General features: G+C 51.8%; 7 protein-coding genes across 7 annotated transcripts; 3 read left to right on the top strand and 4 right to left on the bottom strand.

The window, feature by feature from the left end:
- Positions 1-344: 344 nt before the first annotated feature.
- Positions 345-1,042, bottom strand: SAPIO_CDS10030 (uncharacterized protein; the record flags this gene model as incomplete). Its single annotated transcript, XM_016783693.1, has 3 exons — positions 345-431; positions 640-820; positions 966-1,042. 3 exons carry the CDS (start codon positions 1,040-1,042, stop codon positions 345-347), a joined length of 345 nt encoding a protein of 114 aa, XP_016639138.1.
- A 707-nt stretch (positions 1,043-1,749) lies between these two features.
- Positions 1,750-3,437, top strand: SAPIO_CDS10029 (uncharacterized protein; the record flags this gene model as incomplete). Its single annotated transcript, XM_016783691.1, has 6 exons — positions 1,750-1,761; positions 1,862-1,970; positions 2,244-2,338; positions 2,828-2,924; positions 2,994-3,279; positions 3,335-3,437. 6 exons carry the CDS (start codon positions 1,750-1,752, stop codon positions 3,435-3,437), a joined length of 702 nt encoding a protein of 233 aa, XP_016639137.1.
- An 8,203-nt stretch (positions 3,438-11,640) lies between these two features.
- Positions 11,641-14,726, top strand: SAPIO_CDS10028 (DNA repair protein rad16; the record flags this gene model as incomplete). The annotated part of the gene is made up of 2 exons (XM_016783690.1): positions 11,641-11,691; positions 11,913-14,726. 2 exons carry the CDS (start codon positions 11,641-11,643, stop codon positions 14,724-14,726), a joined length of 2,865 nt encoding a protein of 954 aa, XP_016639136.1.
- A 248-nt stretch (positions 14,727-14,974) lies between these two features.
- SAPIO_CDS10027 (uncharacterized protein) lies at positions 14,975-15,305 on the bottom strand (the record flags this gene model as incomplete). Its single annotated transcript, XM_016783689.1, has 2 exons — positions 14,975-15,166; positions 15,282-15,305. 2 exons carry the CDS (start codon positions 15,303-15,305, stop codon positions 14,975-14,977), a joined length of 216 nt encoding a protein of 71 aa, XP_016639135.1.
- A 918-nt stretch (positions 15,306-16,223) lies between these two features.
- Positions 16,224-17,991, bottom strand: SAPIO_CDS10026 (Mitochondrial inner membrane magnesium transporter MRS2; the record flags this gene model as incomplete). The annotated part of the gene is made up of 3 exons (XM_016783688.1): positions 16,224-16,623; positions 16,690-17,318; positions 17,386-17,991. The coding sequence occupies 3 exons, from the start codon at positions 17,989-17,991 to the stop codon at positions 16,224-16,226; spliced, it is 1,635 nt and encodes a 544-aa protein (XP_016639134.1).
- A 938-nt stretch (positions 17,992-18,929) lies between these two features.
- On the top strand, positions 18,930-20,402 carry SAPIO_CDS10025 (uncharacterized protein; the record flags this gene model as incomplete). The annotated part of the gene is made up of 4 exons (XM_016783687.1): positions 18,930-19,334; positions 19,387-19,448; positions 19,557-19,782; positions 19,851-20,402. 4 exons carry the CDS (start codon positions 18,930-18,932, stop codon positions 20,400-20,402), a joined length of 1,245 nt encoding a protein of 414 aa, XP_016639133.1.
- Positions 20,403-22,251: 1,849 nt separating this feature from the next.
- Positions 22,252-24,412, bottom strand: SAPIO_CDS10024 (Cyclin; the record flags this gene model as incomplete). Its single annotated transcript, XM_016783686.1, has 2 exons — positions 22,252-23,900; positions 23,989-24,412. The coding sequence occupies 2 exons, from the start codon at positions 24,410-24,412 to the stop codon at positions 22,252-22,254; spliced, it is 2,073 nt and encodes a 690-aa protein (XP_016639132.1).
- Positions 24,413-25,361: the final 949 nt, after the last annotated feature.

Below are 25,361 nucleotides of genomic sequence, written 5' to 3'. Positions count from 1 at the left end.
GGCCAGAGTTGATGACGAATTTGATGTAGCTATCAATTAGACCTCGCTATTTTTAAGGAAAACTTCTTTATACAGAACTCGGTGGCTACTGTTTTGCAGGAGTGCCACTATGAGTTTCATGACCGTGTGGAGCTCTGAAGGTGAAGTGAGGTTGGCCTTCTTGAGACCAGCTATCACCAGGCAAGCACATTGTATCGCGTATGTAGCAAAGGAGCACATTTCAGACTGTACAATCCCAACAGAACTCCGCATTAAATGCTTTCTAAACTTTTTATACATGTTCCAGATAATCCCGTAAAATTACATCAGAAAGGAGGATAGAGGTCCGACAGGGAGGAGAGACCCTAGGAGGAAACCTTGGCCTCGGTCTGGGCGGCCGGAGCTTCTGAAGCCTGTGCATTTCCAAAGTTGCGTTTAGGGAGGATTCCGGCCTGAGGATGAGAGATTGGTTAGCACACAAGTTCCCTCGCAAATTTCGGCATCCCAAGTGAAGAGAGTCCATCGACCACTGCATCTATCCTCGCTCTTATACATTTCCGTTTTGGAAAGAGGAGCCCATTCATCATGGGTAAGGTTTGCCGGGCTTATCTCGTGTGCCAGCGTCGAGGCATCGGTAGGACGAAGAGCGTAGAGACTCACCATCGATAATATCCTCCACGCCGTGTCAGAAGGCTGCGCGCCTACACCAATCCAGTACCGAGCCCTCACCACGTCGAGTTTGATGTCCTTGTGGAACTTGCCGGAGTTGTCGTAGGCGTCGAGCTTCGGGATAGGGTCGTAGGTCCCGATGACCTCCATCGGCTTGCTGTTCCTCGCAGAACTATATCCGCCGAATCGAATTGTTAGCTAAGATCGATCGAAATACGGGCAGGAAGTGCAAGGTCATCCGAACTCCCTTGAGTGATAGTGATATGTTGTAGGAGGCCAAAGGAGGCAAGAAAAAAAAAGAGAGGCCGGGTACATACCGTGATTGCGCAACAACAATGTTGTAAAAGGGCTTGTTCCGGCGCCCAAAGCGCGCTAGGCGAATTCTCACAACCATCTTGGATTTCGGCTTTCGTGTGGCTTTCTGATTCCCCCCGGAGTTCCCTGTTTCGCGCAGATTTCGAAGTTTGATGGCCTCACACGACTCGGGAGATCGCGAAAGGCTCTGCAAGATTCCAAGAGGGTGGGTCCCGAGATTTATTAGCCGACATTTAGCCAGGTAGGTGCGTGCCAAACTGCCCCCAGCTAGAACGGCACGACTCGTCGGAAAGGGAGGTTCACTAGAGCTAAAGGATGCCGATGTGAAGAGGTCCAGGTCTAATTGATACCCCGACAGATCAATTCTCATATGACCCCATTGAGACTGATCAAACCTAGCTCACGGTAAAATGGAGAGTCGTTAGACCGACTCCTGTCGGTGAGTTCCCGGTCCGGGTTGGTCACGTGGCAAGCGGGAGCCGCCGGTGCAGGAATACCGAAATAACAGCGTTACCTCACTTTACCTCCGGGAAGAAGCAATTGCTCTTTGGGCAACCTATTCCCACTAATTTACGTCATTGAATCTGTTCCAAGTCCCGATCATATCATTTTCCAGCATCCTGGGCTTTATTAAAAAGGGAAGACCCTTTTCGATTGAAGTTCTTCAATCGCCTTGTAGCCCCATTTGGGACGAAAATAAAAAGAATCAAAAACAAAAAATATAACGACATCCTCGTGGAGAGCTAACATTCTATCATCTTCTATCATCAAGTACCGAGCCCAAATATGACTTTCAAGGTAAGTTGCCTCCCGGCAAGGAAGACACTCACATTCCCTGGCAGAGTCCTGTAGCGACGTCATATAAGTCCTTCTCCTTTTGCTAAAAAAAAATGCCAAGACTCTCTCAGCAACGGCCGCCGCCGCCCTCGATAGGGAGCTCATGAGCACCTGCGCCTTCTCCATCGATCAGCTCATGGAGCTCGCCGGGCTGTCCGTCTCTCAAGCAGGTAGGTCTTACGGATATGCTCGCCTTGTTTTTGTCACATCTATGCCAAGTTTTCTTCTCTTCTCCAAGAACCCTCTTGACTAGTTAATACATTTTACGAAACTACGGCTTACACAACGCTCTGTCATCCCCCTAGTCTTCAAGGTCCACCCCCCGAGCTCTGGGAGGCGAATTCTTGTTGCCTGCGGACCGGGAAACAATGGTGAGAACTTCCTTTCTAAGATGCGTTGAAATTGCCTCTGCCTTGGTCCAGCCCGTGATTAACCTGGCACAGGTGGCGACGGCCTGGTCGCCGCGCGGCATCTACGCCATTACGGATACTCACCCTCCATCTACTACCCTAAACGGACCAAGAACGATCTCTACCAGGTAGGTCAACTTCTCTTCGTTCAACTCGGCGTGATAGGTGCTTTGGTAGTTCCACCCTACACCTTTGGGGCCGCATTAAGTGTGTTTGTGTGCATCTTCCTCCCAGATGTCGGTAGCCAGGGTTTGGAATCCGGGACACTGAAGTCATTGTTTCTTGGTGCCCGATTCACGCAAATCTCAGTGCAAGACGGAAGGGAAATGGCCCTGTAAATCGAGACTGCATTAAAACATGTTGCCCGCGTCCCCTTAACGCTGCTCATTAGAGAGTAGTTTGATGCACCGGCGCCCCTCCTTCCCATTGTAACGATGCTTTCCTATCCAACTCGGTCTGTGTTGTTTGATCCGATTTGTCCTTTTCTGTTCCCGCCCCTCGTTTCGTGTCATACACCCTTCCTGGTCCAGCAAGTCGAGTTCCATATCCTCCGACCTCCGCATGAAAATGTTCTCCTTTCCAAGATCCTCGTATTAACCAGCTGGACTTCCGTTTAGAGACTCACCAAGCAGCTGGAAGACTTGAACGTTCCCTTCGTCGACGATTTCTCTGAGGCCCTTAAAGTGTCGGATCATGTCGTGGACGCAATCTTCGGTGTGTGATCCCCTGATCTCCTGGTAACGCCGCCCGCTCCCCTGGGTATTGTCTGATCCGTATCCGTAGGCTTCAGTTTTTCCGGTGAAGTCCGAGAGCCGTTCCCTGCCGTGATTCGAGCTCTCCAAGAAACCAAGCTTCCGGTGACTTCCGTAGATGCCCCTTCATCTTGGGATATCGAAAATGGGCCGCCTAAAACCGGGCTCGGAAGCACTTTCAACCCTGCTGTCCTGGTTAGCCTCACAGCTCCGAAGCCGCTCGTGAAGTATTTTGCCGGAAGGCATTTCATCGGAGGAAGGTACGGACCTTGTTCCTCCCCTGAATTCAGCTACCAGGAGCTGCAACAGCGTGTCGGGTAGTCTCGGGTGGGGTCCGATTTCTATCTCAAGATGAGCTGACACGAAGGATAGGTTCGTTCCGCCGGGTATTGCGCAAAAGTACGACTTCGAGCTTCCAGAGTATGAGGGGATCGATCAAATTGTCGAAGTTGATTCCAGCGGTCAAAAGCTCTGAGGAATGTCGGACCCCGCTCTGAAAGGATCCTTGATTTGGAGAAAAGACGAGTTCGCCGGGTCCTTCGTGGAAGTCTCTGAAAAGGCGGGCCGGAGGTGGAGGAGGAGAACGGTTCGCACTTTGACAGGGGTCGGAGGTCAGACGACGGGAATCAGGGATGGATTTTCTAACATTTAGCGAGATGATTTGCTGTCATTCTCCGGCTTCTTTCATATAACCTGGCAACCTCCCACCCGACTATTGGGGCAGACAGGACTTGGGCACTGCCCTTCTTGGGGTGGGACTCGATTAACGGCGGTCCCCCTGGGACAAACCAGGACCGGAGGGTGGTACTGAGGACAGAACTCAACATAGATGAGATATTGTTTCCCGCAGACTGGGCAGCCACCGATATGCTCAGTGCACATTAAAACCGTTCTATGAGTGATGATGGAACAATGATAAACGTAAAAGCAACGCAAATAACGCAAAAGGAACGACAGTATCGGCGGCGTCGGGAGTCGGAAAGGTAGCGGGAGAGAGTGTTAGTGGTAGCAGGAGGGACATGAGAGAGTTGAGGGCTTGGTATCGCTGGCTATACCTTCCTCGACATCGAAGAGACGAAAATGTGGCTGAGATCTATATACAATTATAATCGTCGAAGAAGAGGGTGTGGCTTTTGTGCGCAACAACCATAACACCGTAGGTAGAACATCCGTTGTCCGGCAGGTTGGTATACGTCTGGCAGATGTTTCGCGGGTGGTTCCGCTTGACCACGTACTCACATAGATGGAGTTCTGTAAGGTATTTCGCGGTATTTGATGTATAAGGGGCGTGTGAGGGTGTGAGTGGGCTGGATGGGGCGTGTGTCGCACAGCGTGGCGTATCGGCATGGAATATGGAGGAAGTAGTGTAGTGTGGTATAGTGTAGGCCGTTGACGGGTGTGAGTGGACCGGGAGAGTAGGGAGGGTATTAAAACGGTGGTTAGTCGATTCACTTTTTCCAGGTAGGAGATGTCCTTTCTGTCGCGAGTTTGCCACCGCGAGATGGGCGCAAGATTCCTCAGCTTCCTTCGAGTGAAGGGGACAATGGAGGGCATGCGCGGAGTGGGCAGAAGACGGCGAAGACGACGAAGACGACGAAGAGGTTGCAAGCGGAGCTAAGGCCGCGGGAGGGGCCCGAGAGGGAGGAAGCCAACAACACCCCTCTCTTCGTCTTTCTCTCTACTTTTAGTTTCTCGCTTATTATACAGGTAGGACTGGAGACTTGGGCCCTAACAGAAGACAGCCGCCTGCTTGAGGCACAGGTGGTAGCGAAGCGGTAGCATTGCAATTTAGTGACACGAAGCAATGATGGTGAAAGGCCGGACAACAGGACCTGGAAGCAGAGAGAGCAAATGGGGAATTAGGGCTGTGGGAGGTTCTAAGCAGTTAGTTGGAGTGGAGGTCGCATGGTCTTGCGCGGTTTCCTCGCAGCTTCCTTGTCCCTTTTTTTTTTTTTTTTTTTTTTTTTTTTCACTCATCTCCTCCTTCCTTTTATTACACCACTTTCCTTTCACTCCTCCTCTCCGGGGGAGGGAGCATTGAACCGTTATTTCCTTTTGTAACGCTTGTTCCTTCCCCTCCCGGCCCCTCCCCCTCTACACTACTTCGTACTTTTGCTGCTAAAAGTATAAACGGGTCCACGGGTCCACGGGTCCACGCCCATGGCGCGCAGTGGACCGAAGCAAGTGTGGAGTGCAGTTTGCGACTTGGAGGGCGAAGAGCAACCAGGGATGAAGAGGTAGCAGGAGTGGAATACCCTATGACACGACAATTGATCACTTGCGCTATGCTGATGTGCTGGACGCAAGTGTTCTGATGTGCTGTCTAGGTGCCTGGAGAAGAAAAGAACCCGTGGTCTGTCGGCTCTTGGTGCCCCATTCTATCTATAGATCCGGGGCCGGGATGGGTTATCAGTGATGGGCCATGATTGATGGGAGAAGATGACAGTGGCCGGAGCAAAAGCTCCTAAAATCCATGTGATAGGTGAGTGCGGCAAGGCGGCGCTTGTGGTGGGGTGCGCCTGGCAGTTGACAACCTGCACTTCGGACAACTGCAGCAGATTTCAGTTGTGTCTGCGCTTTGGAGCCAGCGCAATGAGTGCTCGTCGGAGTTGTAGGTCAGCCCCGCACAAACGGTCAGCAGCTCCTTCCCAATCTCGTGGGGTTCGGCTATACCCTTTCGTATAGTGTATTTCTCGAAAAGAAAATTTTATTTGTCGTGAGAGGAAGGAAGAGCACCTCCAACATCTGCCGTTCCTTCTCAGAGGGGATGGTGATACAAGCGTCAGACCTAAGGCACGACCAACGACCGGAGACATCTGTCAGTAAAGCCAATTCGGACCGTGGTTCCTGAGTTCCTCCCCTCGGGATTCATAGCCTTGTCCGGGTCCGATCTTCAAGGCTCCCTGTTCTTTCTTCGCAGTGTAGTGTATATCTTCACAATATTGATTCCTTATTCTTTTCGCTAGCCCAGTAGATACAATTTCTACCTAGGGATCCTTGACGAGGTACGGAGTTTTTCCAATTGATAGACTCGACTAGTGGCACAGACTATCTATGTACAGCGACTTGGATCTCAGACTAGTGAAAAGGTCTTTGAATTCAGTGATTCCTGCCTGGTTAAATTCATCTACCAAGTACCAGGCTTTTCAAAGTATTTTGATCGCCTTGCTGTCCTTGCTTCCTGGTGTCATTTGGCTTTTGGGCCCCCACCTGCATAGTGTGGACTTAATCAGAAGGGGAGCAATTATCCCTAGATAGAAGTTCAATGGCACATGGCAGGAAGCTCAAACCGTCCATGTATGTACACTGTTACTCTATTGTGTTAGCTTGTCTCTTTCTTGATCTGGCGCCGGGGGGGCCTTCCTTTGACTTCATTCTTCGTACTCGGTCCTTGGCATGTTACGGAGTACAACATTGCTGATTGCCGAGTGAGGTAAGAGCGAGCGAGCTTCTGGTGTCTCATGCGAAGTTACGATGTTCGTTCCTCATGCCAAGGTCTGCGAGCTCTCCTGTAGCAGTTGTCCTTGCCGCGATTGCCCCTAGGTAATCTTACTAACTGGGAACCATCAGTCTCCCGCCTGGCCTCTGCGAGTTGAGCCATACAAAGTACGTAGTGCCGTCGTCCTATCCAGCGGCGCCGAGCCCCACATTTGATGCATCCCGCTGGACCTGGCCAGCCAGCCCTCCAGCCCTCCAGGTATTCCGAAATATTCGCAACCAACTTCATCCTCGGGAACGGCCTCAAAGGCGAATTTGCCCTAATTATCCCCAATTAAGGCAGAGCAGGGGTCACACCACCTAAGAAATGGAGAAGATTTGACCCGACCAAAACCAGACAGGTTCGGAATTAAAGACTCACACTCGCAATCACATACATAAACTACATACTCACTTATTATAGTTTACCTGACTCTCGGGAAGACCTCTAAGGATAAGACGAGTGAAGAGCATCTAATCCTTGTCATTTCATCTCAGACGGCCTCCAACCTGCGGAGGCTATATCCGTAAACTCGCTTGTTTTATCCCATAATCGAACTGGGAGCCGATGTCGATCCCAAGATACAAAGGCGACGGTTGATCGATGCACTTAATGTACTCAGGTACTTGAAAGATTCTCAGCTTCCTGCCGAATAAAGATTCAATGTAACTACTTTCCTTTTCATGTAAGCCGTCCCTCCTCACTCAGGTCCCTCTGGTTCTCTGGTTCGGGGTTCTCTTTCCCCGATTTTCCAAAGAAAGAAGAAAAAGGTTCAATGCAGTGCTCTTTCCGTCTTCCATGTTAGCCCGATGCCGTCCTTCTTCGCCTCGTATTTGTGGGTTGCCGTAAAATCGAGTTACAGCCAATGCTCTTGACTGGAGGCTGGAGCGGAGAGTGACTCGTCATGCACTTTCACCGATCCGACGACCTGTTCCTTATACGAAGGTAGGGAAATCTTCTTGAGCATGGCATAACTAAGGTAGGCTTAGATGCTGTTACATGGCTCTGGAACTACTTACCAAGCCCCTGGCTGCAGTCGAGCGATTGCCCTTCACCTGATGCCATTGTCGAACTGAAGACCGGCATTTGACAGGTCATCCTCAGCTCGCATTTCCCCCCTCTTTATCCTTGGGATGGATCCTTTTGCTGCCCAACGATTGCAGTGGTCTATACACTACGCTATTGACTATTTCTGGGACCTACCACACTGCGAAGAACACTATCCCACAGCCTGGCTCGCCTGGCAATCGACCTTGACAGGTTTTATTGCCCACACCCTAGTGGCCGACTGGACAAAGTGGCATGGCAAATTGAGCCCCCGAATTTCAAGGTACTACCCCACTCTCCATACCAGCATTGAACCCGGCCTCCACCGCTCTATCTTTCGTGGCAGGCCTGAGGGGTTTTGAACTCGAAACGAGAAGACTAGTGTAGTTTACGCTAGGCCAGAATGTAGGAAACCACTGGCTCAAGTCAGAACTGGTTGCCACCTCCGCCTTAATGCTAGGTCTCAGGCTGGGAGATGCCTTCTCCGAAGTACACTACACTACAGAGTGTACAAAGACGTTGGCTATGGGGCTGTGACATTTCAATATCCCAAGGATTGATAACGGGTCTGCGGTGGAGATCTGATAGTTTCAAGATCTGAACCCCGCCAACTATATGAGCCGTCGACCTGGGATGGAACTGGAGTATATTCATGATGGGCTTCCCGACCTGAGCCAAAGTTGGTTAGTTCACGGATTCTGCTTCTCTCGGTCCTTGGCGCTCGACACTAAAACAAGATAGATGACCGAGGCTGGCCATGAGCCTGGATTACAGTGAGGTGGTGCATTTACCGAGTTGGTCCTTCCCCTCCTTTTCCAACAGCCACACTACATTAGGCATCTAGCAGCTGCATACGGGCGGACATTTCTCGATTCGGAAGAATACTCCTCCCTTTCGTGGGCTGTATGCACCTGCCTGCTGTTTCGCATGTTTTCGGTGTCGACATGGATCTTTCCAGGCTGCTGAGATCACTCACCTGACCTGCACTTCTTTCAGGAACGAGAGTGGTCCGCTGGCTGCAGTATAATAAGGTGGTGCTGGACTTGGCTTCATGCGTGGTGGATCCAAGGGAGACAGGTGGAGAGGCGGGCTATCAAGGGACAGGACATTAGGGTTCTCACTGATTGCAATTGCCTAAATCCCTAGCGTGTCGGTGGTGAAGTTGCAATTTGACGCTATCGTCGGTGGGAACTTTCTGCTGCGAGTGGTGATTCCCTGCCTGCCCCTCTTCTCTTGTTCTTCTGAATCTGGAACAGTATCCGCACCTCTCTGCATTCTGTTTACAAGATCAAATTTCGCTTGATTTCTAAGCTCGTCATCGGGATGCGGGCTAATGAACGTCTAGAATCGTTGCTTGCCCGGTCTGATTTCTATGCATCTCTTGAAGTCAAAACAGTCCGCTGAAATTCCTCCGGAGCCGGATTCGTGCTCGCCAACGAATACTTTATTAATTTGGATACGCCTGGAGAGGCGGACATCAGAGTTTTCGGACGTCCACGCTTTCCTCTACCCTCCAACACACTTCGCGGAATACGAGCAAGATGAGAATGCACCTGGACGATTAGGTTCAGTTCCTGTCCCAATTCGGACGTTTCCAAGAGCTTTCACCACCTTATTGCGCCCAAACTTCCTTCCTCTGAGGTGGCATTTCTCCTCGTTTGGTATAATCGCCACATGGCATCGATATATACTGGACACTGGTGACATCATCCCTCACATCAAACACAACACACTGCGCTGCCTTTTGCTGACGATACGGTGAATTTGCTGGCAATACGGTGAAAACGCTGCCATGCCACAACGAGGAGCCACACCTTAAGCCACTGCGGTAGGGCGAATTACATTTGCTTTTGGCGGCTCTTAGTTCTGGCGGTTGATACATTTCTGCACGTGGCGCTTTCCTCAACGTCGTATCAAAATGCCGGCTATTAGAATCTTGACCCTCTGTGATGGTGCTAAGCCAATGTACGGACGTTATCCGCATGTCTGTTAATTGGAGATTATTGGCATTTCCAACAAGTACTTGGTAGTTTGTCCCTCGCCCCTTTCTTCCAGACTAGGCTCTGAGGGTGCCAACCCACTGGTTAATTCCTCACCAGGAACCACTAGCATCATGCATATGTGAAGCCTTGTGCAGCCCCGAGGCGAATATCTCCGACTCGTGGTCACTATAACTCCAATCGCCACGAATCCGGCCGTCATCTCCTATGATTTCTTGGCGTACTGGCTGTGCGGGTTTCCTGAACTTACGAGGCTTCTGTGATGAGTCCAGGCGGCCACCGAAAACTCCTAGTCCGGCTCCCACTGCGTGGTCGCTGACGAGGCCGGCGACATACGCCTGATGCTTTCCGGAAGTGTTGAAGCTACATTTGAGATGATTCTCTACTTCGTACACTACGCTTCGCTACGTAAGTCTACTTTCGAAAGCGGATGATGCCCCGGACCCCCCGGCGTGAAATTTTTTCCTTCCTTTTCAATCTATGCCGCCCGATAAGTGGCCCGATCCCCATGTGAGCTCCATCGACTTTACGATCGACCCCATCTTGATCTGGTAAGGCTCGAAGTTCCATTCTTCCGTTGACCCACAGCGCCGTGGATCAAGGGGGCTTGCAGAATTTTGAACTCAATTCCACATGGCTCCCGAGAAATATCTCATGAGGCCCCACTAAGTAGGGTGTAGCGAAGCCAAGTTTTGCGGGAATGGGTGAAAATTCGACGGGCCTGTGGTGTCGTAGTTGTTTCAACGGGTTGCCAATGTGTAGCTTGGAGTGCACTACCCGACATTACAGGGAAAGATCAACGGCTCCCCACCTCGATTGAAATTGTATTCCCCGATTTTCTGGATCGGCTTCTCTCGTTTTAAATTATTTTCTTTGAGATATCGTGAGATCTTTTTTTTTTTTTAAACTATTCTTTGTGGTTTGTGGTTTGAGTATGCTGGTTTTCATCGACCCTGCCTGATATCGGAAGAGACGGAGTGGGGCCGGGACGGCAGTGGGAACGGCAGTGGCCGTATGAAGATCTCAAATGCCGGCCAATGCCGACATAGGGACACGCCTCCACGGGTCGATAGCAATAACGCGTGACAGCCCTCGACTATTCCATCGGCTTTCAGCGGCGGTCATCATCCGATGCGACGGAGTTGGATAATCAGTTCTTTTTGCGAGTCAGAAAACCCAAAACTTGGTTCGGTGTGCACCTCCTCAGGACACTACAAGGGGGGGGGGGGGGGGGGGGAGGAAAGAAGCTACCTGCATATGCATTGCGTCAAATGCATCTAGATACTTTGAGCGGCATCGGGAATTTACTTTGTGAAAAAGTTTGACACAGTGAGATCTCTGGGATCTCGGATGCCGATGCTGCAGGGAACCCAGGGTACCTAGAGTGACCACATTTGGCTTCATGCTAGCGGTTTTAACCTTGAATGATGGGTGGTATAGGGCAGTGCGACCCAAATCTTGACGCCAGGCTAGTTACTAGCTCGTTTCCTCGTACCTCTTCCTGTTTAGCGAAGCTTCAAGGATAGCATAGGGCTCTCGATCTGCACCTCTCGGCCGGGAGGGTGGTTGACAGATGGACACCCTGCAACGTGTTGTGGCGCACTTTGAAGCTATCGGATGTGTGCTGGATACATGTCGCGTGTTACTCGCTTCCAGACACCGCTCGACCTTCTATTTTCGGACTAATTAAATACAAACTTTATACGAGCATGAAACTTTTCAACTTTTTTTTTTTTCTATTCTCTGCCCTACACCCTCAAGTGTTTGGGCAGATGCGCATCCGGAGAAAGGGCGGAGATGTAATCGCTAAGCCGGATTCCTCTTTAGATGCATAATAATCATTATCGCATTTCTCGCCACCAGAATAAGGCAACCTTCGAATGTTCTTCACTTCACGTTTCTCCGGATCAGCAAATCAAAACGGCACAATCTGAACTGTCGATATCATCGAGACACCCAAAATTCTCGAAAACCCGTGGTGACACTAGTACCGTCAATAGTTCTTCCAAAATTTTTTCCAAAGAGAAGAAAAAAAAAAAAAAAAAATTCTACTGCGGACCCACATCCTTGATCCCGGGTCTAAGGCGCGCCTGCCATCCGAGGGGATCCGCTAGTGTCTCATCTCCATCCACCGACGACACCCACAAGACCACATGGCGACTCTGACGGGCGCGCCTCAACCCGTGAAGCTATCGCTGCCGTTGGTATGACATGACATCTCGTATCCTCTTCCCTAGTTTCTATGAATAATTGTGCTTCGTCAAGTCGGACTGGCGTATCACGTCGAGGGAAGGCTTTTTTTTTTTTTTTTTTTTCCAAATCAAGATGAAGCAGAGCAAAAGCTCATCATGATCCCACCGCACCACAGACACCACACCACACCGTAGTAGTCCCTCACGAGACTGACCTGACGGCTCGTGTCTAGGAGTACCAGCAAATCCTCTTCCAGGAGCTTCGAGCCGAGGATGAGCTCGTGGTCATCGCCCGAGGTCTCGGGCTCATGCGCCTAGTCACCAATCTCCTCCACTCGTACGACGTAGCGGGGAACAACTTGATCCTCATCGTCGGCGCTACGGACCGGGAGAACGGCTGGATCGGCGAGGCCCTGGCCGAACATGCCGCGGTAAGCATGGCGCCCAAGGCCCGGGGCCTGACCGTCGTGAACACGGACTTCACGAGCGTCGGCGCCCGCGAGAAGATGTACTCCAAGGGAGGCATCTTCAGCATCACCTCTCGCATCCTCGTCGTTGACCTACTGACGGGCCTACTCGTGCCCGAGTCGGTGACGGGCGTCATCGTGCTCCATGCTGATAAGGTCGTGGCGACGTCGTTGGAAGCCTTCATCTTAAGGATTTACAGGCAGAAGAATAAGGCAGGGTTTTTGAAGGCGTTTTCGGATAATCCGGATCCCTTTGCTACGGGGTTTTCGCCTTTGGCTACGATGATGAGGAATTTGTTCTTAAGGAAGGCGTCTTTGTGGCCAAGGTTCCATGTTACTGTTGCGCAGTCGCTCGAGGCGAGGAAGAAGAAGGCCGAGGTCATTGAGCTTGAGGTGCCGATGACGGAGGCTATGACGGATATTCAGAATGCCATTCTGGAATGCGTCGAGATTAGCATTCAGGAGCTCAAGAAGGGCAACACGGGGCTCGAGATGGACGATTGGAACATTGATAATGCCCTACTCAAGAACTTCGACGTTATAGTACGTCGGCAGCTTGAGCCGAACTGGCACAGAATTAGCTGGAAGACGCGCCAGATCGTCAATGATCTCACTGTTCTTCGCGGCATGCTCCATTCCCTCCTTTCCTTCGACTCCGTATCCTTCCTTCAGCACCTTGATACCATACATGCCGCTCATGCCCCGGCCCCGGGGTCAACGAGACAAACCGCGTCGCCGTGGCTTTTCCTCGATGCCGCGGAAACCATCTTCGCGACGGCTCGGAAGCGAGTTTACGCTGCTGCCGGAAGGCATGCGGCATCCTCTTCGGACGGCAACATCGATGCCTTGCGGCCAGTGCTGGAGGAGCTCCCCAAGTGGGGTGTTCTCGCCGAGGTTCTCGAGGAAATTGATCGGGATCTGTACTTTGAGCCTCCGATTAGGGATGACTCGAACGGCACGATACTCATCATGTGTTCGGATACGGACATATGTCGCCAGTTGCGGGATTACCTGCAGACCATGCACATCAAGCCGCGGACGGAGGGCGGTAGCACCACGGCGATCGATCCAGATGAGGAAGCCGAGGAGCGCTACAGACCCTCAGCAAACTTCATGATGAGGCGAAAGCTGCGCAACTACCTCCGGTGGAAGAAACAGTTTGCCCAAGTGAACGTCGCTTTGTTCCACGAGAACCAAAAGGCGCTTAATGGCGCGACCGACCCGCGGCTCGCGAGCAAGAGCAGCAGGGCGCCGGCGAACAAGCGCAGGAGAGTACGCGGGGGTGGTAACGTGGGTGCCAGCGCCGGACGGACCGACAATGGCAGCATTGCACAGTACTTTGAGCAGCCGGGCCAGATGGCAGAACTCATGTCCGAGGTTCCGGTGACGGAGGAGGAGGCTGAGGAGAGGGCTGACGTGGTGGTCGATACCCTGAACGACATGGAGGAGTACTACCAGCTTTACGAGATGAAAGACCTCGTTATCGTTCATGCGTACGAAGGTGACCAGGATGAGCACGTTCTCGAGGAGGTGCGACCGAGGTATATCATCATGTACGAGCCCGACGCGGCTTTCATCAGACGTGTCGAGGTATACAGATCGTCGCATAGCGACCGGAACGTGAGAGTCTACTTCATGTACTATGGCGGCTCGGTAGAAGAGCAGCGGTACCTCTCCGCCGTACGGCGCGAAAAGGACTCCTTCACGAAACTCATCAAGGAGAGGGCAAGCATGTCCCTCGTCATGACCGTCGACCCGGGTAGCGAGGACCCGCAAGAAGCCTTCCTCCGCACCATCAACACCCGCATAGCCGGCGGGGGACGCCTCGCCGCGACCGCTGAACCCCCCCGCGTAGTCGTCGACGTGCGCGAGTTCCGCTCGTCTCTGCCCTCCCTCCTCCACGGGCGCAACATCGTTATCGTGCCTTGTATGCTCACGGTGGCGGACTACGTTCTCTCGCCTAACATCTGCGTGGAGCGCAAATCCGTTAGCGATCTCATCTCGTCGTTCCGCGACGGGCGCTTGTACAACCAGGCCGAGACCATGTTCCAGCATTACCGCAATCCGATGCTCCTGATCGAGTTCGACCAGAACAAGAGCTTCACGCTCGAGCCGTTCGCTGATCTTTCGGGGAGTTTGAGTAGTGTGGCGCCTTCCAACGTCTCGTCAGATCTGCAGTCCAAGATCGTGCTGCTTACGCTGGCGTTTCCGAAGCTGCGCATTATTTGGTCTAGCTCTCCGTACCAGACCGCCGAGATCTTCGAGTCCCTCAAGAAGCAGGAGGAAGAACCCGATCCCATCGCCGCCGTTAGAGCTGGTCTTGAAAAGAGCTCCGGCGGTGGTGGTGGAGGCGGAGAGGGGCAGATATTTAACCAGGACCCGCAGGATATGCTGGCGAATGTTCCGGGGGTCACGCCGAAGAATATCTGGACGGTTGTACATGAGACGGAGAATGTGAGGCAGGTGGCGAATATGAGTTCGAAGGAGCTGGAGCCGCTGGTTGGAGGGGAGGCGGCGAGGTTGATGTATGGATTTTTTAATAGGAATGTGGTGATGACAGGGAGCGGAGGAGATGATTGAGGGATGGGACCTGTGGATGATTGGAGTTAAAAGGAACGAGAATATGACTTATGATGTACTATACTAACTATTCTAGGGGAATGATATAGGGTTATAGGTGTACGGCTCGATATCATTCTGTGAAGCCCATGCTAATCAGTCAACACGGAAACCGGTTTCCCATCCCACTCTAAATCCCATATTGCCACTCCTATCCGGAGAACTCCGAACCTTTCTCATCGTGCCCGCGCGTTAAGAGAGAATCCTCATCACAGCGCCAAGCTATATCTCAGCCGATCCACGAGACGAACTCCTCCCACTCCATTCCCGTTACAGCCAAGAGCACCGCGAAGGGCGCTTTCGAGATCCGAGAAGAATGTCCTGAGGGCGTTCCAGGTGTTTCCGAGCCCGGACCGGATGGAGGAGAGGAGTGTGAGGAAGGAGTCAACGACTGCTCGGATCTAGGGGATTTCGTTTCTGTTAGTTGTTCTGACTTTGCCATGAAAGTGCCTAGGGTAGATAACTATAGGGGAGAGGGAGAGAGGCTTGCGAGGAGGAGCGGGGTGTTTGGCTTACTGCATCTGTGAGACGGTCGGCCATGTTGGCGAGGATTTGATTTGGGTGACCGGTTCTCTTGTTCCTTTGGGGGATGGTTGGGATTGGCGGGGATTGAGGTCGAAAGGTTTAGTTGTAGGTTGTTCTTAGGAAATGTATAAGTGTGGCGAGTAGGTGGTGATAGAGCCAAGCGAGTGAGGTTGGTAGTATTCTCGGGATGAAGGAATCTAGGTGGTGGTTAGAGAGAATGAAGATTGGAGATGATGCTGGTACGAGTGTTAATTGATATCTAGAGAAGAGAAGGGGGGGGGTGGGATGCCGAGTCGTCCTGCTCCTTCTAGTCTCTCTCTTCCCCTCTCCTTCTCTCCTTTCTCATTTCGTCTTGATGCTCTTTCTATAATTGCTCCTCGAGCCCCAACGCTCTTGCCCTCGCAGCATAACTCGACACATGTGACACCCCGATGGCGCCAGAAACCCAAAGGTCCATCAGGTAGGGAAGGCACTCCCGTATTTTCTTTGAACTAATGATGTACATATTCCATTAAGTCGCTAAATCTTACATGTGCTTGTCGCTATTCCACGTCTATGGGTATTTGCTATGAACCCCCTAATATATTCTTGCAAAACCATCGGAGCTGAGTTCATCGGCCAACATAATCCACCTCCTGTCGAAGGCCATCGAAAAGAAGAAGAAAAAAAAAAAGACGTAAGTGAGAAGAAGAGAAGAGTGGGAAAATAATTAAGAAACGAACCAAAATTCCACGCCACGAGACGGAATAAAGATCCTCGTTGCCCGCAGCCGTACAAACGCCATCTATATGCAGTGTAGTTGGTATGTGTGCTGAGCCGATCCTCGCAGAACAAGTGATCCAGGAAAAGAATTTAACCGGCAGAACGAAGCCGAGCCGAGTCGAATAGATCGAGGAGCGTAACACTTGTTATGCTCGCCCGCCCTCCCATCTATTACCATAGCCACCACCTCTTTGCCTTCGGCGGCGTCTTCTGATTAATCATCCTCCTCATCCGCTCCCGGCTTCTAGGGTCCAGCATGCTGTCGGCACCGGGCTGGCTAAGCCAGGGCTGATGAGGACGCGGTAGGGTAGCACGCTCGTCGCCCATCATCTTGATGCGCTGAACCTTGCGTAACTTGACGAGGCCATACCAGCAGACGATGAGAGAGAAAAGGATCGAGACACCCGTCACGCCGCCGAATCCCCAGTTCGTTTCCTCGATAAAATTCTCGAGGTTCATTCCGTAGAGACCGGCGAGGAAGGTTCCCATAGCTAGGCCGAGGGTGCCGATGCTGAACTTGAGATCCAACAACATGAGTGCATTTCGGTTGGCGTCGAGAATGGCTCGAATACTGTTCAACCACAGTTAGCCGACATACCATTAGTCTACGACGAAGAGGTTGGGGGTTTGTACACACATTTCCTCAGTATTTCTGATACTAGAGACCAGGTTGCCGGCCTCTTGTGCGATTTCGTCGCAAATTTTGTGATACGATTCGAGCAGAATCTCAACCTCGGTATGATCTTCAACCCCGCGATATAGGTCGTGAGCCTTCTCCGTCAAGTACATGTCTGCGAGGTCATCGTCCGCCTCCAGGAGGTCGTCAATTGCATCCCGCACGAGCTTTGCCTTTTGCTCGAACGTGCCGACCCTCTTTGACAGGATCAGGAGAATTCGCAGCTTCTGACGATCGATGTCATCCTCGAGCTCACTTAGTACTCTAATGACGGGATCACGGACCGCTTCAAAGTCCGCCTCGAGCTCCGAGGTGACCGAGGTTAAGACGGCTTCGAGGGCACGGAATTCGTAGGGTAGGCCACCGACACCCGGAGCGTTCTTCTGGCGCAACTTGGCCTGTAAATCGTACAAGAAAGCCGACTGAGGGTATGACGTTTTGGAACCGAAGACGTCAAATAGAAGGACGCGATCATGCTTGATCAGGACCTTGAGATGGAGAAGGTTAAGGAGGATCGCGGAGGGGCGTATAAGGATATGAGGTAGGTTCGACGAATCAATTTTGCGCAGATCGCGAGGCAACAGCCCATACTATAAATTTCACGAGTCAGAGTACGCACTTTAAGAACCGGAGAGGCATAGACAGGCGCCTGCCTACCTTGGCAATTAGCTCCGTCTTCTTGAACTCGCCGTCAGTTATTGTCGTCTCGCCATTTTCGTCAACTTCCGTACAACGCAGCCGTGGTTCGATCGCCGCCTTGGCACTAAGGGTTCGGCGGAGAATCGCATCACTATCGATGTCGTCGCGGCATGGCAAGTCGCCAGGCTTTAGTTGAGGGTCTCCTCGAGACGCCGAAGTTCCCCAAAGCCTCTCCTGCCATGTGAGGGTGCGCGGCTCGGGTGTGGTATGGTCATCGATTTTGTCATTATGGCGGGCAGAGGTTTTTAGGAATGCAGTATGATCAATTCCCGAGCCTGGTGCGTGGCGACATCGTGGAGATGGACGCCAGGATCCGTCACTGCTGAGGCATAATGGCGAGAGACGGGTGGAGCTACTGCTGGTGGTATGCGCGCGTGAAGAGAAGGCCCTTCGGGGAGTCGTGACGGCAATCGATGGGCTAGCGATGGGCGAGACTTTCGACCTGGGTAGTCGGTTGATTCGGGGGCTACAGAGAGAGCCAACAAGTACCGAGTCTTCTGTTTGCGCTCGGAGAAATCGGAGGAGACTGCGGGATGGCACAGGGAGGCGCAATGCTCGAGACATTGCAAGCATCCATTCGCTTCGCAAATGGGACCGGCGACGAGGCTGGTGTACAGTACAACGGGTATTCCGGCAACAAATTCGAGCTATATTGGGTTCTTGCTGTAACACAGAGAGCAGCTATCAAGGGAATGCTGCCCTGATGCTCTCATTTCCTGTCTGAGTTGTGGTGGATTCTCGAAATCTGCAAGCTTGTGAAGTCTTTAAGGTGTCGTCCCCCAAAATCCAGAGGAAGAGAAGCCAGAGGAGAATTTTGACGCACGGGCCAATAAGGTGGTTTATGTACAAAGTACTTTGAGCTCCAGACTGCCCCACTCTTCACCACACTACATCATCGCTCTTACCCTCAAATTGACCACAGAGAAAGACAGGCCTGAGGAGGAAAGAGGACTGCAAACATACATTGTATCAAGACTGGAAGGTGCGCATCGAGGACATAACATCTAAGATGTAGGAAGCTGCAATAGAAGACCTTTCTTTCCCTTTTGTCTGTGAGAGAGCACGTGAGTTGAGATAACCCTCAGAATCACCCAAAGTAGGATTTTGGAATTTCGGTTCTTCTGCTTCTCTTCCCATCTTCCCTCCACCCTCACATCCTCTACATCTATCACCAATTGCCACCGACTTCCAGTCCAACCTCCCAGTTTCATCATCTACAACTCCTGTAGCATGGTATTTCATCAATCTTATGGTGTCTGGTATGTTTTATCCCTAACTCTCCCTCAAAGCTAGATAGCCAGGCTTCAACGGAAAGCTGCTAACCTCTCTCTGTGTAAAGCTCTCCTCGCAAATCACAGATTTTTGTTCTGGAAATTCCACGTCCTTCTTCTGTACACCCTGAGTTTGGTGTCTGTATATATTAACAAGGCGACCCTCCCTCCACCCCCTTTCGTTTCTAGTTTCTATCTATCGCTGCTCCTGCAGCTGCGACATCCTACACAATGCCTCCCCTCAATCCCATCCATGTTCGCGGCAAGAAAAAAGGCAGTGCTTCTAAGGCAAGTACTCCTTCACCAATTGGCTCATCTGCTGGAGAGGACAAAATGAAGCAGAAAGATCAGAAGGTCAAACCAAAGAAATTGTCTCGCCTGGAACGCCTCCCCAATGAGCTTCTTGCCGAGATCTTCATTGAGAGCTGCAGCTATAATCTTGCCCGTTGCAACCGTTATCTGAGGAGCCTGCTTCACAGCGAGTACTGTCTGACCAAACTTGTGGCTAAAACCTTTGCGCCCACTTGGTCAATGTATTTTGACGAGCCTATGGACGGGGACATTGCTGATCCCACCACGCACCGGTCTATTGGCCGGCGTCTTGACCGAAGCCGCCGACACATTGTTAAGGCTCAGGTATGCGGACGAGACCCAGAGGGAAACTGAGTTGCCACTGACTTTTAACTAGGAACATCTACTCGGCTGGAAGTTTTTCGACATAAATATCGTCTTGAAGGCTCAACAAATCTGGTATGATGAGACACAGCCAGAGTGCAATACTGGCATAATCCACTGCCGGAAATGTAGACCTCCCCATACCGACTGCGATCAGCATTGTCGTGGGCGAAACGGACATAGGTTCAATGCCGTGGCTTGCTTCAACCACGATTACCAGGCCGCCAAGAGGGGAATCCGCAGTCGTCGAGTCGGATGGAGTCAGTATAGAAGCCGCCAGGACGTCGAACCGGGAATCTACCTTGGGCCTCGCCGCCTGCACGGCCCCTGGAGTGAGGACCATGCGCGCCTTGTCTTCTGGCTATATACCGGCGGCGCCATCGTTGACAATGAATCTTGGGATGGCTACGTACGCACTTCCCCTAACTATAGATCCTTTCACCTCAGAAGAACCATCCATCTAACATACCTCTTTAGGTCTCCATGAACCTCACGGAGAGCCACTCGCACTTGGGGGACTTCAACCCTTTCTTCATATATGGCTCCTCGCAACTAGTTAACGTCAAGACTTGGCCCCTCTATGACGCGTACCATTTTTATCTTAGGTGGAAGGTCGCGTGTGATGACGAGCCCGGGTTCGAAGCCATGATAGATCTCAGAGATCGTCTGAGGAGTACGTTCGAGGACGATGATATGAACGCCATTCGAAGTCTCAGACGCAACGCTGGTAGAGACCCTAACGACTCGGATCTCGAGTATGATCCCGACAACGATTCGGACATCGATGCGCCGTTTGACGGCGATAGCAACTTGGAGCGGATTCGACGCGAAGTGAGATATCAGAGGATGCTTGATGCGCAGGACGAGTCGGAAGATGGAGAAAATGAGGAGGAGGAAGGGGAAGAGGAGGAAGAGGACGAGGGTTTGGAGGGCTATATCTCTGGACAGGACGAGGACAAGGATGGCGAGGAGAGTGAGAACGAAGAGATGAACGAGGAGAACAATGTTGTTGCGGCTGCTGAGGCATGAACTCGCCTGGCATTTGGCGTTTTGAGAGATGAAGAGATTATATCCATGGACAGAGAGGTTGAACGGGACTAAGTTGAGGAGGAGAATGAGAACGAGGAGGACGAGGAGAACGAAGTTGTATTGCTGCTGATGCGGAAGGTCTCATCCAGACCTGCGATATATACGCTAGCAGGACATTTGACGTTTTGGCAAACAAGGGGGCGATATGCAGGGCCGGAGTGAGGGGGAGAAACGAAGTTATGTGGCCGCTGAAGCGAGGAAGAGTCAAAAGGTCTCACTCACCTAACCTGTGGATATCTTACCCTACCAGAACACAATTGACGATTTGAGAGGTCCAGTAACAAAAGAGAAAATCACTTCAAGTTCTAGTGCAACATCTATGTCTATGTTCTGTTCAATCCCCCTTTCCAAGGACGTATGTAAACTGTAGGTCATGTCAGTCCCTTTCCCTTCTGTAGAATCGGAGCCAATATTACGAAGACTTGGTGAGAGTAGACGTCACGAAAGGTCAAGAAGGAACATGAGATATTACTGTTATAACCATTTAAATTAAGAAGTCGGCAAGACTTAAAAAAGGGGAGCAAGAAGCGTCCCCAAGCCACGGTTTCCCGCGCCCGAGTACTTCCATCCCCCCCTTCTTCCATCCGCCATGGTTGAGTTATCCTATTTACCAAGTTGATTTGGGGTGGGATATAGGACAATCAGAAGAAGATGAAAAGGGAACAGAGAACCAGTCTGTCAGAGATAGATCCAAAAAAAAACCTTCCCCCGCCTCGTTTTCCCTTCGTCTCTCGTTTTCCGGGCCTGTGATTCCCTCGGAGGCGTACTAACTTTTGCTATTTCCGAGCCTCCTTTTGTTTTCTTTTCTTTTTACCTGGCCAGTATCATGCCTCCTTCTTTTTTGCAAGTAAGGAACAGAAAGGGACCGTTTCGTAAACCTTGATTGAAAGGAAAGAGAAGAAAAGGAGGACAAAAGGGGACAAGGGGTGGAAGGGTTTCGAATCCGCCGTCATCTCATGAAAACATGTTTTCCTCCACCTTTCTGTCCTCGTCTGATTTCCTCCCCAGTCCAGCTTTCTTCCGCTTCCTTCCTTCTTCCTCCTTACTTCTTTCAGTAATCGTACAACCGCCTGCGACGGACGACAGAATGAGAAGAAAAAAAAAGAAAAACAGAAAAGAAAGCAGAAGACTTCGCAACTTAAAATATCAAAAAAAAAAGCAAAACACCCAGCGGGGACTTGGCCACGTACAAGCCAAATATCCCCTTCCCTTTACCTTTCCCGCGCAAAAACTCGATGAAGCAAATCAGACAAAACAAAAAAAAAAAAAATCAGAAACATCCTCCCCATCCGTGTAAAGAAACCCCTTTAACCCCCGGCCCACTAAAATCCTTTGCGTGTTGTGTGTGTGGTGTCTGGAAAGAACGAGAAGAACCAAACAATGATGATGATGCCTTGGGTATTAGATCCCCCCAGTTTGAAGATGCATGCAAGTGGAAAAGGAAAAAGAAAAATGCTAGCTTTGCCCATAACCCTTTGTTCGCCAGCAACCTTGGGAACGCCATCTATATGTTTCTTGCTTTCCAAAGCTTGAGAGGGAGAAGAGAAAAAACATTGATAGATGATGTTCTTGACCCAAGGTGGTATCTTATCAAAAAGCAGCCCGTTGGGGTTGAACAATAAAAGAGAACGCACCCTATACCTCTCAGGACACCCCAATCAATCCATTTGTCCTCCAAGTGAGGGAGACCCGGACATCTTGCGATCAGTGGCGAACCGACAGATAAACAATTGACGGAAAAGCAAAACATGAACGTGCTTAGGTTAAAGCGACTATCTGTGTGGTCTCCTTAGTCGTGGAGAATGCCGGCCCACATTCCGGACCTTCCTAGACCGCCAGTGAGGCTAGGGAGCATGTATTCGCCTCGGAGGTCTTGTGAGGCCTCGGTCGAACAGCAGAGCCGCTTGCTACCACGTCGCGTCAACAGAGGAGCAGGGAGCTGGAGACGTCGCTCGGCAAAGGACTTGGATCGAACAAGCGTCTCGGGCCATCGCTCTACACCCTCAACGTTAGTGTTAAGGATATCCCTAACATTTTCCTGGAGGGAGCTCTCCAAAGAGTCAGACCTGCCTCGCTTCGAACCGGTCCTCGCGATGGAGCCGGTCTTGGCCGAGGCACAACCCCACTGCTGAAGTTCGTGCAGGGTGCGCGCAGCGTCGTTGACAGACTCGCCTACCATGGCCTCAAGTTCGCTTTCACGGCGGCCGAGCGGGGTCTCAAGGTACGCGTCACCAAGCTTGCCGGCAATGCCAGTGTAAGGCTCGGGGGAGGACGAGAGACAGTGCTCGTAATCTTCGGGAACCGACGAGATGATGAGCGGCTTCAAGCTGGGCCTCTCGGCGCGGAGCTTCGCAGCACGGAATCGCGATGGAACGGCCAATCTGGCGTTCGAAGTCGCGCTTCCCAGCGAGGCAGACGACGAGATCGAGGACGAGCGAGAAGTGCGCGAAATATCGGAAATCATCGACTCGGGAGAAGAAGCCGTCGAAAAGGTCGAGAGCGAGGGGCGACGGGTAGGAATCTGGTTCTGAGGAGAAGGCGCAATGGCAGTGCCATTCCAGCAATCCAGAAACTGAGTAGCGGAGACGGCGCTGGCGTGGTTCATGGCCAGGCCCATAGACGAACCCTTGCCGAGAAATTGGGGAACAGTGCTCGCTGCAGGAGTACTGAATCCACTGGGCTGAGGGGTCAGTCTGGGGGTCGGGAGAAGACCAAGAGCGGGGACGAGTCGGCCAGGAGTATGGACAGTGACGGGAGAAGGCTCCAAGACGACGGGGGTAAGAGGAAGTTCCTGAGTCTCCAATGCCAGGACCGGGCTGGTCTCGCGGGCGATAGGGGACGAGGCGTGAGTATAGTTCCTCAAAGGCTCGACGTTAAGGAGGTCGGAGTCGAGCTGGAGCATGGCCTTCTTCCAGGCCGAGATTTGGGGGCTCGAGGGCATCATGCTGATGCCGCCAGGAGAAGGAGGAGTCGAAGGTGGCCTGAAATCCAAAAGGATACGAGTCCAGCGCTTCCATACTGTGTTGGTAATGTGCAAGTTCCAGCTGACTGCGTGGAGGAAAGCCGTCTCGTTCTGGTTGATCTCCTGTGTGTGCAAACCAGAGATCTTGCTCCAGGCGCGAGCCGAGTAGTTTCGGTCCTGGAGGTACTTGGACGCGAGAATGAGCGCGGCAAGGAAGACGCGGCGGCCGCATTGCAAGGCACGCGTAGCCTGGTGGTCCCGAGGTTGTTCCATTGTGAAGTCGAGTTGCGGAACATGGTCCTTGATGAGAATTAAGTAGTACATAGTTACTTGTAAGGTAGAGTAGCTAGTGCGAGACCTCTTGAGGGTCTCTTGGATGAAGGTCCTCAAGGGTAGAACGGACTTGTTGTTAATCTCATTTCGGCAGACAGCGGAGGACAAGGGCCAGATGGCCTCGACCAAGAGTGCTGCTGCATCTGCGAGTGCCATATGAGTTTCAGTAACAGTTGTGCGAAAATAGCTCCTTTGATCAGAGCTTGTTAGATCGAAGTAGTAGTATCTTACCGACGAGGTTGTCAACGAAGTTAACCTTTCGGTCATGTTGATGCACGAGCTTGGGAGGGCACCCGGTGCGTGAGGTAAGACCGCTATTGGTGCGACGGGGGTTTTGACGCAACTCGGGAGGAACGACATCGGAGGCGGCGGCAGCGGCGGTAACAGCGGCAACGGAAGGTAGAGGCTGTCTAGCGAGGGGATCGCAGGACGAGTCGGTTCTAGCTGCGGCGCAGATGGAATCGATGGACGAAGATGAACGGAGGCTCCAGGATGAGGATGCGACGGATTCGAACGACGATTGAGAGGAGGCGTCGGACCAATCGGAGCCGGAAGAGGTGGTGGTAGACTGCGAAGAGAGAGAGTCCGCATACTGCGGCTGCTGATAGAGGGTCGGTTTTAAGGATGAGTCATGATTCGTAGTAGCGCACCTCATCTTTGCAAGAGAGGCGTATAGTTATGGGCGGTAGAGGTCGTGAAGAGAAGCTGTTACGCAAACATGTGCGAACGTGATCTCGCAAGAATGAGGATGGGTTGGAAATAGAAGAATAGATACCAGAGGGTGAATTGCTAGGATTTCCCCTCCAGTCGCTGTTGAGCAAAGTCGAACAGGCCAAACCGTGTTATACCATAGAACAAGTCGAGGATACCGTGTAGAAGAGGGCGAGCTCTGGGGCTGCAAGATGCGGCGACAGAGCAGAAGTTCTCAAAGCGCTGGAAGGAACGAATTGCGATAGGTTCTTTTCAGACAAGGTGAGAAGTAAAACCTTCCTTTACACGAACGAGCTGGCCGTAAGACGAAGCAGAACAGACGACTGGAGTGGATTCGTAGATTTCGACAACGTACATCTCGCTGTCTTAAATCGTCCCAAGAGGATGGAGGAGCCTCGAGGTTAGGCGGGTAGAGTGGAGATGTTATGGAGAGAAGAGGACAAGTTGACGTTATGCCGATGACTCTAGACGATCTAGTGACTCGTCACGATATGGATCATGGGAGCTGGAAAGCGGAAGGGGGGGTTAGATAAGAATCGAGGTCAAAATGAGGGACCGTTGGGGAGGTTTATCGTCAACGATGAGTGACGTGTTATCGTGGACGGTGGCGTAAGGTCGGGGGGGAAGCCACTTTGATTAAGCTGTGTTGCCTATGCAAGGTACGATCGCTGGCAGGCGGCGGCTATCAGACAGGCAATCAGCAAGAGGCAAAAAAACGCTAAATAAATTATCGTGACGATAGGCACAAGGCATGAATGACTCTTTCTTCGGCTTTGGCTTTGCGACGTCGGCCGATGGTTGCCTTTGAGCGCGTTGGGTGTTTGGGGCGTGCGCCAGGGTGGTGTGGTGTGGTGGCAGCAGCAGCAGTTTGAGCAGGCAGGGGAGGCGCTGGT

Source organism: Scedosporium apiospermum, assembly GCF_000732125.1.
Source record: "Scedosporium apiospermum strain IHEM 14462 chromosome Unknown SEQ_SAPIO_0154, whole genome shotgun sequence".
Taxonomy (NCBI): Eukaryota; Fungi; Ascomycota; class Sordariomycetes; order Microascales; family Microascaceae; genus Scedosporium; species Scedosporium apiospermum.
Note: the sequence above shows the minus strand (reverse complement) of the source record. Positions and strands in the feature narration are given on the sequence as shown.